Source organism: Lepisosteus oculatus, chromosome 27 (genome assembly GCF_040954835.1).
Source record: "Lepisosteus oculatus isolate fLepOcu1 chromosome 27, fLepOcu1.hap2, whole genome shotgun sequence".
In the NCBI taxonomy this organism is placed as follows: domain Eukaryota; kingdom Metazoa; phylum Chordata; class Actinopteri; order Semionotiformes; family Lepisosteidae; genus Lepisosteus; species Lepisosteus oculatus.
The window spans coordinates 11,354,821-11,365,668 of NC_090722.1; the positions used below are offsets into that span (position 1 = coordinate 11,354,821).

At 50.9% G+C, this 10,848-nt stretch overlaps 1 protein-coding gene across 1 annotated transcript in view; it reads left to right on the forward strand.

Moving 5' to 3' along the window:
- LOC102690566 (IgGFc-binding protein-like) overlaps positions 1–4,414 on the forward strand; it is a 24,163-nt gene extending 19,749 nt beyond the window's left edge. Inside the window, exons 19-25 of the mRNA XM_069184602.1 lie at positions 70–634; positions 1,035–1,606; positions 1,783–2,344; positions 2,791–2,990; positions 3,436–3,801; positions 3,888–4,141; positions 4,303–4,414. Coding sequence (XP_069040703.1) covers positions 70–634; positions 1,035–1,606; positions 1,783–2,344; positions 2,791–2,990; positions 3,436–3,801; positions 3,888–4,141; positions 4,303–4,318 — 2,535 coding nt within the window. The 3' untranslated portion in view covers positions 4,319–4,414. The remainder of the gene's footprint in view (positions 1–69; positions 635–1,034; positions 1,607–1,782; positions 2,345–2,790; positions 2,991–3,435; positions 3,802–3,887; positions 4,142–4,302) is intronic.
- Positions 4,415–10,848: the final 6,434 nt, after the last annotated feature.

The following is a 10,848-nucleotide window of genomic DNA, read 5'->3' on the forward strand; positions in this document are numbered from 1 at the left end:
AGCAAGATTTAATGCCCTTAAATGTCTCCATTTGAGAGGATGGATTTTCTTGTTCACTTGTCTCCCCAGGTGAATGGATCGCAGGTGTTTCTGCCGTTCACATGGAACAGCCAGGTAGTGATCTATCCCTCTCCCTGGTCTGTGATGGTAGAGACCGACTTTGGCCTGCGGGTGGCACTGTACCAGAGCAGCACATGGGTGGTTTTCCTGCCCAGAACCTATGGCAGTGTGGTGTGTGGCTTGTGTGGCAATGCCAATGGCAATCCTAGTGATGACTTCCTGATGCCCACTGGGCAGCTGGCAGTGAGTGCCCAGGAGTTTAGCAGCAGCTGGCAGGTGGACAAGGTTCCTGGGTGTGAGACCGTGTGCAGCTCGGGCACCAGGCAGTGCAGAGTGGAGGAGCAGCAGCTGTTCAGGAGGGAGCTGTACTGCGGGGTGCTGCTCAATGACATGGGCCCCTTTGGGCGGTGCACCCGCATCCTGGATCCCCAGCCTTACCTGCGCAGCTGCATCGCAGACACCTGCGCATATGGGGGTCACCACTCGGCACTCTGCAGCTCCATTGCGGCCTACGTTGCAGCCTGCCAGGCTGCTGAGATCCCCGTCAGGCAGTGGAGGAGGGACACCTTCTGCGGTAGGTCTCTGTGCATGCTGCTCCAGTTGCTATATACTGTAGGAACTGCGCTAGCAAAGCTCTTCCGGTGGGATCTTATTGCTCTTTCTATATGCATAAGATCCTTCTTGCCAAAGTAGCTTATTGCTCATTTGGAAAATGGGCAGATTGATGGATGTCTGAAACTTTGTATTGCTTTGCAATGTCAAGAGTACTGCAAACTGGTGTGGTCTGTAAGCCCTGTGGCCAAATGCTGTGTGATGGGTCGGCTTTACATTACTTTAAAAGACCAAATTTACTTCCACCGATCTTCAGATTCCCCCTAGTCTGCATGTTGAAGATGCAGTACTCTTAACTTGCAAATGTTTCTAGGGCTGCAGACGTGAGAACTCGGATTTATCCTATTTCTGCTCATTCTTAGGGGCTGCATGTCCGGACAACAGCCACTACGAGCTCTGTGGCACCAGCTGTCCCGTCACCTGCTACAATCTCGCTGCCCCAGTGTACTGCAGCGCCTCCTGCAGGGAGGGCTGTCAGTGTGACAGTGGCTTCGTGCTCGGCAACGGGAGGTGCATCCCAATCTCTGATTGTGGGTGCCTTTACCAAGGGCAGTACTACCCTCAGGGCGTCTTCTACCCTGAAGCAGGGTGCCATCTGCGGTGCCAGTGCAGCATGGGTGGGCGGGTCCAGTGCTTTCGGTGTGGCTGCGGGCCGCAGGAGCAGTGCCGGGAGGAGGGGGGGGTCCGGAAGTGTGTGCCAGCCAGCTACGGCATGTGCCTGGTGCTGGCCGGCATCGGCTATGTGACCTTTGACGGTGACCGGTATGTGGCTGGGGGCTCCTGCTCGTACCTGGTGGCCCAGGCGGAGGGGTTGGACCTGGAGCGCTTCGTGGTCGTGCTGCGGATGGAGGGTGCCCGGGTGGCGAGCGTGGTGGCGGTGGCCCTGGAGGGGTACAACATCATGATCCGGAGGGCAGCGCCGCGGAAGATCCGGGTGAGTCACTTCCCTATCCCTCTCCCAAATGGGCATTCTGGAACCTGCTCCCCTTTGGGGTGTTGGGCAAAGCCAAGCGAGTTTAGTCCTGCGACCCCGCTGGCTTCCAAGTGACCGACTGCAGGAGGAGCAGGCTTCCCTGGAGAGGACTCAGCTCCAGGACCTTTCTCTTCCAGGTCAATGGCGAGGACTTCAGCTTGCCCCTGGAAATGCCCGACAGGCTCATCTGGGCCTACCAGGACGGCATCACCACTGTTCTTCAGACGGGCTTTGGGCTCAAGGTTCTCTTCTCATCCAATGGTCCGCTCTGGCTCGTGGTCCCGTCCCGCTACAGGAGCGCCACCTCTGGCCTGTGTGGGAACTTCAACGGCTTGAACTGGGATGACCGTCGGCTCCGCAGTGGTGCGCCGGCCTCCAGCCTGGCTGCCTTCCTGAGCAGCTGGGCAGAGGCGGGCGAGGGGGTGGCCTGTGACCACGGTTGTGCCGACAACTGTCCGTTCTGCGATGTTGCGCTGGGCCTGGGGGGCATCATCCAGCAGAAGTGTGGCCCGCTGAGCGCCGTGGACGGGCCGTTCGGCCGCTGCAGGGCGGTGCTGGAGTCGGATCAGTTCTTCCCCTTCTGCGTGGACGCCCTGTGCAAGACGTCCGGGGACCTGTGCCTCATCCTGGAGGCCTACGCCATGGCCTGCCGCTCCAGGGGAGGGGTCCCGGGACCCTGGAGAGCCAACGCCTCCTGTCGTAAGTGTTCTCCTGCAGGTGGTGTGGGTCTGGCCTGTGGCTCGGGTTCGTGCTTCATCTTGAGCTGACTGGGGTTAACAACACCAGGGTGTCCAGCCCCGCTGCTGGAGACCCCACCCAGATTTGGTGGGTCACCACTTAACCAGTTTCTAAAAAATACCAGGTTAACAGGTTGTAATTTAAAGTTGTTTAGTTTGCAGTCGGTCTCCTTGTTTGCAATTGATTGGATGACTTATTGGAGGATTGGCAATTGTTCAGAGCCATTGCCAAAAATCAAGCCAGTCCAGCAGTGGATCATGAGCCAGAAGGTGGAGCGGATGTCCTCTTTAAAATCACCCCTTTTATTCTGCGGGTGGTGGGAGTGTGGGACGAGTGGTGGTGCCCTGCGTCCTCCTGGGAGGATGACTGGGCTTTAACGGCTGTACCCTTTCTTGCCACTACCCCAGCGCTCACCTGCCCAGACCGCAGCTCCGTCAGCCCCTGCGTGGCGTCTAGCAGCAGCTCCTGCGCCGAGGTGCTCAGCCCCCCGCGGGGCCCGGGCGGCTGCTCCGAGGGGTGCCAGTGCGACAACGGCAACGTCTTCGATGGGGGCGAGTGCATACCCCTGGGCAACTGTGGGTGCCTGTACCAGGGCAGATACATCAAGGTACTTGTGGAGGTGGGGGCCGGTTGGTCTAACGAACTGCAGGGGACGGTGGGGAAGGGGCCTCCCTGTGCTGCACTTTCATGCCATGTCACTACGCCCTGGGGTGCCAAGGCCGTCTCTGGCTTCGCAGGCCCTCCCTGGTGGAGGGTTCCAATCAACTGGCTTCATTAGTTGAGACTTAATTGTTGGAAGGTTGCCATACCTCCTGGGGTGAAAGAGGATGTGTGGGCTTTGTCAAGCTCTGGGGGGGGGGGGGGCAAAGTACAGCAGTATAATTGATCCTTTCAGAACCCAATAGGTTTGGTCAACATGCTGCCTGTGCTTCTGCCTTTAAGCACATTGAGGAGGAGAACTTGCAGGACCCAGGCAAGCACCTTGACTGGTGATCTGGCACGTAACTTTCTCATTGCAGCTGAGCCCAAGCCCCAAACCTCTTGTCTCCTAGATGGGCGCGAAGCTGTACAATGAGGACTGTACCCGAAGGTGCGAGTGCCATCGTCTAGGTGGGACGTTGTGTGAGCCCACTGCCTGCAGCCCGAGGGAGATCTGCACCCTGAGAGATGGGGTGAGGGGGTGTTACCCCCGGGAGCAGGGCTGCCAGCTGCTGGGGGGGTCTGGCCTCCAATCCTTCGATGGCCGTCAGCTGACTCTGACACCTGGTGCGCCCTATGAGCTCTCCTCCCTCTGTGACCCCACCAGTGACAAGTGGTTCCGGGTTGTAGCCTGCAGCTCCTCCCAAGGCCAGAAGACCAGGGTGCTGCATATCTTCCTGGGCCTCAGCCTCATCCGGATCCAGGACCGCACTGTGCAGGTAGAGGGGAGGCCTTGCTCGTGCTGGGGTGACTCCTTCAATCCGCTGCAATTGCTCAGGGGTGTTCTTCCCTGCTGCTCATCCAGGTGAACGGCCGCCGCGTCACCCTGCCGGTCAGCCTGGCCGCGGGGGTGTCGCTGAGAGAGAACGGAGCTGGGGCGCTGGTTGTGAAGCGGGGCTTGGAGATCGAGGTTCAGCTCAGCCCCTCTGAGGACGTCACGGTGGTCCTGTCCCTCTGGTACGTCGGGAAAACGTGTGGCGCCTGCGGGAACTACAACGGCAGCCCCTCAGACGACCTCGTGGGATCAAACTCCTGGGTCGCCAAGAACTTCACCGGCTGGTGGGTCTCGATACTCTTCTTTAACTTCATTAAGAATGGCAGTTTCTTCATGCAGCACCAAGTTAACTTTAGCACTGTGTGTGAGCAGCACTTCAATTTGCTGCCATGGTTGGGGGGGAATAAATCTGCACATTAAATGTTCACTTGTCTTTGTTTTGCAGCGGTGCTGCTGTCTGATGGACGAAGACCCCTGTGCTCTTATTTGTACATGCTGCTGGATGTACTGCCCTCTGTTTTGGGAATGTTTTGAAATAAAAGTCTTGAGCAATGTGACTCCTTGCTTTCTCTGCACCTGATTCTTATAGCCTAATTTCAGCTCTGCTTGCATAGGGCCTGTTTCATTATTCTACATTAACAGGCTTTTAAACAACCCCAAAACGGAGCATGCTCAAACACCAGTTTTGTGTAGCTGGTTTGTCTATTGTGCTGGGTATGATGCTCCTAACCTCCTATAGGAGCATTTTAGAGCAGTGTGCTGAAGTGTTTGTGGACAAAACAAACTGTAAATGGGGATGGGGTAGCTCAGTTGAACCTGTCCCATTTATTCAAGCTCCAATAAAATGTAAGGTTGGAATACTTGCTGTTCCTGTGCTCTGTTGCAGAAGTGTAACTTATGCCAGCAGCAGATGAACAGGTTTAAAAGTATTGCCAACAAATGTCTTAATTGTTGGTGCCCCTGAACTAGAAATTAATGAACTAGAAAAGCAGTAGGCTGGTGTGCTGTTAGAACAGGTTCTTTGGGTTTTTATTCTACCAGAAATGAGTCAATTTAAAGTTACCAATTGTATACATTAGTACACCAAGTTTGCTTTCCAGATCTTTGCTGGTTTGATCACTTCAAGCTCCAGCCTGCCTGTTGGGTGAAGATGAGTAAAACAAACTCCCAGTTCTGTTTTTAAGATCTGGACAGGCTGGAGCTCTGCTGTGTGCCCTTCAGGCCTCTTGCTTCAGCTTTAACAGATCTCACTAGTTGGTGAAGCCTGTTCCATCAGCCTAGTTAACATTTCTATGATGTTGGCTAAACCTTTGAGTTCATGTTGGGGTTCTAGTGTGAGTCAATGTTTGTGGATTCCTCCTTTTCTCTAGTTGGTGCTGGTTTCCCAAGGAGACTAGTGTTTTGTTTCTAGTGCTCAAGGATTTTTTTTTCCCCCTTCTGCTGCATGGAGGGCAATCCTGAAGCTGGGATTTCCCCTCCCACCCCCAACAAACACTGACTCAAGCTCGGCTCCAGCCGCCCTGAAGGTCAACAATGCCTGCGCTGTGTGCAATGGCACGCTCCGGCTCCTGAGAGCGGCTGCGATAAGCAGGGTGTGAGTGGGGAACTGCTCGGGATCGCCCAGGGATTAGGAGGCAGTTTACCTTCCCTCATCAGCCCGTGAAGGACCAGCGGAGCTGGGAGCCTGTTTCTATTTCCTCAAAGGGCCAAGAGTCTTGTTCCCAGATCTGAATTCAAACCCAGTAGAGTTGTGCTGCTGCTCAGGGAGTCTGCAGGCGTTGGTAACCTGGCAAATCCAGTCCCGCAGTACTCAGCTTGGCTTCTAGATCTCTTGGAGCTGGAGGACATGTAGATCCCTTGCAGTTGTCTTAAGTTCCTCCTCCCTCCCAGCACTGGACACCCATGCTTTTATGAAAACTGCTGCTCATTGGTATTGGTAATGCTGATTGCTGCTGGGAAACGAGCCCTCTACAAAAGCAATGGATAACTCTGCCAATCTGAAGTCTTTTTGTTAAACTGGTCTTTTAGACCTTGTGCTCCAATGGGAGGTTGTTGATGGTAAAAGTGCAGAATGCTTTATAGCCATGTAAAGCAACCCAACAATCGCTTAGATCAATTTCCTCTATTTAATTGCTCACAAAACTCATTTGACATGAATGCTGATTTTGTGCTTTCTCGTTCGTGCCTGGCAGAGTAGGACACTTTCTGGTTCTAGACCAGTCTCTTCCCTGTTTTTAAGGGCGCTCTCTGTGTTTTAGATGCCACAGGCCTGACCGATCGGTCTGGGAATCTGGTCAGCTAAATCATTCATGGGCTGTCCCTCATGCTCTAGGATGATTCCCTTCTATAAACCCAAGCTGACCAATCTGGAGCAGGAGATCCAGGTCAAAGTGTTCTGGTCACGTCACTTCACTTTGTCTACTGGGGACTAGAGTCAAGGGCTCCTGATCTCACAGGGGTGACATCCACGTTGCCTTTCTCCTAGGAGTAACTCGATATACCAACAGATTAAATTGACTGTTTTTTTCTCCTTTCTGATTGTAACAAGTTTAAATTGCAGTTTGCCTCTATCTTCATGCTTTAGGGACGATTCTATGGACTTTCTCTGCAAGTAGTAAATCAGAATGTTGCTTTAAGGAATAGTTCAATACTGTATATCTGTAAAGTGCACAGTCTGTGGAGTTTTGAAATGTGCAAAAGCTTTCTTTAATCCTTCAGACATTACAGAAATCACCCTTGGTCCCGGATAAATAAAACACTTTCCTGTCTCTGCCATTGTTTCAGCTTCATTCTATGTGCTGGTACCTCCCCTCTGCCTTAAAAGTTCCTGAGCAAATACAGGTGCCTTTCATGTGGCATGTGCTGTTTATTCTAGGGTGGGTTGAAACATCTGAATGGATCCAGATGTTTGTGCTCCATTGAGATAGTGCTGCATGTGGATTCCTCCCATACAGAGCTCTCCAACCAGGAGAGACTACAGTGTTCCTCGAGCACCAGGGCCGGATGACCCAGTTTTTAAAGAATGGGCCATTTCTGAAAACACGGTCCACTTTGTAGCCCCCTTCTGAAAGCCCACCCAATGCTGCGGTGAGCCGAGTCCGCCTGTAACCACACTCTTATCGTGTTCTCACGGCTCCCTGCCAGCCCAGCGATAAAGGATTGTTTGGTTACACCTGGTATTCTTCTGCGATTCGTACGCTCCTACAGATACGTCCTTATCTCAGCAGAGCGCAACATTGCTTTGCTCAGTTGAAGGCAAATAAAATTAATTACAACCAGGAGCTCTAGCCGTGAAATTAAAATTGACTGTGTAAAATACTATGAAGAGCTTGATAGACTCTACGCTCTGCCCAGGAGGTTGGCAGACTCACGTCTTGCTCGCACAGGAATGGGCAGCTTCCAGTGCTAGATGCACTTCCTCACTTCCTCATGCCTTGCAGCTGCCTGTGCTAGGTTTGGCTCGGAGCACAGATTCATTCCCGGTCTCGAACACTCGTATGAAGTCTCTACTTCGGTTACTCCCTATATTTCCCATTGATGCAGACACTACAGTTTGTAATACAGTGAGAAAAAAGCACCAGCAAGTTTGCAAACGACACCATCAGGTTTGTTTACAAGTATTACAACAGTCACACCCAGCTATTTCTAGTAGCTTGTTCCAGACACCCACAACCCTTTATATAAAGAGATGCCATACAACAAGTCCTTTGATCAAACTTTATAATATGAGAAGAATGCAGAGTTAGGAAACCTATACATCATATAGCCACCTGTAAGAAAGGTGATTATTCCAGTTAAGTACACAGTTGAATCAGAGTTTGTTTAGAACACTAGGCTATGGTGCCCTCCCTGTGATTCCATATTATAGGTCTTTCTTGTAGAGATGGCACACCCTTGATGTTCTTGGATAGAGGGTGTGCGTGTGTGTGTTTGAGTGCGCTACCCACCCACAGATCGGGGAATGCAGTGGCCAGACCTTCACTGATTGGATACCAGGTCTGCATCCCAAACTATTTAAAGAGGATGTCGTGATCTTCCATCAAGCCAGCGGTCCTGTTCAGGTGAGTCCAGAATCCCAGAATCCAGGTGCTCCGTCAGAGCACTACAATACTACTGCTGATCGTGCACAGGGCTCTACACTTATATTATCGCATGCCACTTGCTTATCGAAAGGTCAGAATATTTAAAATGTGTTCTGTCACCAAATTGTAGGCTCTTCTATCAGAAATATGCATTGGTTTAGTTAATTTTTTATTTTACCATATTAAATGGGAGTTAAAAGAGGAAAACTGAAAATTATTTATGTCAGCAATATTTTATTTCTCCCATTTATAAAATGTGGCATTATTTGGGGAAAGATTTTCTGCTGCTTCTTCATTTTTTCTGTATATAATACATTAATGCATTCAATAGATACGTTTGCTGAGGTTTAGTCAATTATTTTTAGGAATAATGTTTATGCAAAGTCTCATTCCTGGAGACTTTGTACATTTTAAATGTATAAGGATACATTTCATTAGATTTAGTTATTATGATCAAATGTACATAGTGCACTGGATATGTCCTGTAAAAACATAAATATGTATATAAGAATATTAATTTTCATTTGTCCTATATTTAACCAGTTTTATATATTTGTCCGATATGGAGTTAAAATAATGAACTAAAACACACAAAATTAAACTGTTAATAATAAGGTTTGGATCGGACAAAACATTATTTTATTTTCTTAGATGTGGATTTACTGTCTGAACTAATTTGTAATGAAGTGATTTGTAGAGAAAATATTGAAGAAAAAAAAATCTAATCTCTGAGATGAACAAATGATTCAGCCGATGCCTTGAGCCAGGGGAGTTTTAAGAGGTGCAAACAGAAAATTGCTCATTATAACTCCATATAAAATGCACCCCAGAGAAACGCAGGGGTGGAGTCTGTGTGGATAACGGTGTCTGTTTTGTCAGCAGCCATGGGGACCACACACCTACTGCCAGGATTAGCCACCCTCCTGCTCAGCGGTAAGTGACCATTTCCCAGCCAGAGAATTCACTCCTGCCCCCTCCCCTCCCTCTCCCTCCACGATCGCAGAGCACAGAACGTCTTACACAGAGACCTCTGGCATCTCGAGCAGAACTGGACTCTCCCCACTGGACCTGGACCCAGCGGGTACTGGTTTGCAAAATGAATCTGTGAAAGAGCAATTAATGAAGCAATTAACTGTCTGGTTATGCTGCTCGAATAAAGTCAAAGCCCACTAAGCAGTATTGGAGAAAGTTAGTCTACTTCAAAACAGAGCATCATTACAGTAGTGGTTTCCAGCCCTAGTCCTGGAGGAGCACTGTGTCTCTATCCTGGTGAATCCCAGCGCCAGTCCTGGAGGAGCACTGTGTCTCTATCCTGGTGAATCCCAGCGCCAGTCCTGGAGGAACACTGGGTGTCTATCCTGGTGAATCCCAGCGCCAGTCCTGGAGGAACACTGGGTGTCTATCCTGGTGAATCCCAGCCCCAGTCCTGGAGGAGCACTGTCTGATGGTTTTCATTCCAGCTGAGCCCTAAAGCTCAAGAGCTAATTGATGACTTAATTGATCTGCTTGTTTTTTAGACTTTCATTTAATTTATTTGTTTGATCTGTCCTGAGTGTCTTATTTCCAACACCTTCAGCACACAGAACTGTACCAAGCCTCTCAGATTACAGGCAGTTAACAGCACTGACTAGTGAATAGACACAGGTGGGAGTGACACTATATCAGACACACCCATACCCAGTGTGTGTCTGTGAACTTCTGTATATACTTAGTAACTTAACATCTATGCTGTTTCTCTGACTTCAGAGACAAGATTTCAGGTTGGGAAGATGATTCTAATTCAGATTCTACATCATGCTTTTCTGTTCTGTGGACCCCCTGTAGCAGAATCACAGACCACAGTTTGGAAACCGCTGATCTAGAAGAGCTACACACTTCTGTTGGGTTGTGTTTAATATGGGCTGGGGGTCCTCTGGGACAGGGACCTCCTGGAATGGTGTCCCAGCCCAGCCAGACTTGATTGAAAACCTTGGTCACAATCCCTCACTTGTGATTGATTTGGTTTCCAAAGCAACTCAAATCCACAGCAACAGTTCTAGCTGTCGGTGGGTCACATCTGACTCCTTCGCTGGGCAGTTAGTGTGAGTGATTGGGTGCTGCTTGGATCCAGCATCATCATGGGTTTCCGATAGATGGCAGGTGGAGAGGTTTGGGATTTTAATTTTTGATTGACATTTTGGGGCTATTCCCTGTTCCCCATCCTGAACTGGAAGGGCAGGGATCAGAAACCGGTTAGTGGTGTGATCCTCGGAATCGGAGGTGACATGGGATCTGGCTTGACGCTTCCTCAAACAGCTTTTCTTTCCCAGGGATCTGCTGGGCCACTCCTGGGGGGAAGGACTTTGCCACAGTCTTCATGCAGAACTACGAGCAGAACTACGGCAACCCGCGCATGCAGATCCAGGTGTCAGCCTTCCACCCCGACACCAAGGTCAAAGTCAGCGTGGCGAAGCTGGGGTACATCCAGGAGCGCACCCTAGGGGCCGGGCAAGGGGTGACCTTCCAGCTACCCAACAGCGTTGAGGTGTATGGCAGCCAGAAGACTTCGAACACCGTCCTGATCGAGGCCAGCAAAGACGTCACGGTGGTGTCACTCAACTACAAGTACCTGACGGCCGACACAGCCGTGATCTACCCCGTGACCGACTGGGGCACAGAGTACTATATCTTCACCTCTCCCATCTCGCCCCTGGGCACCTACAAGGAGCTCGCCGTCGCCAACTACAAGGAGCCCAACAGCATCGACGTCTACCTCCGGGCGCCTGTGAGATTCCAGGGCCAGCTGTACTTCCCCGGCACCAAGCTCACCATCAACCTCGGCCCTTTCGAGAGCGTGCAGCTGCAGAGCTGGTACGACCTGTCCGGCTCGCGGGTCGTCTCCAAGCTCCCTGTGGCCGTCTTCAGCGGGC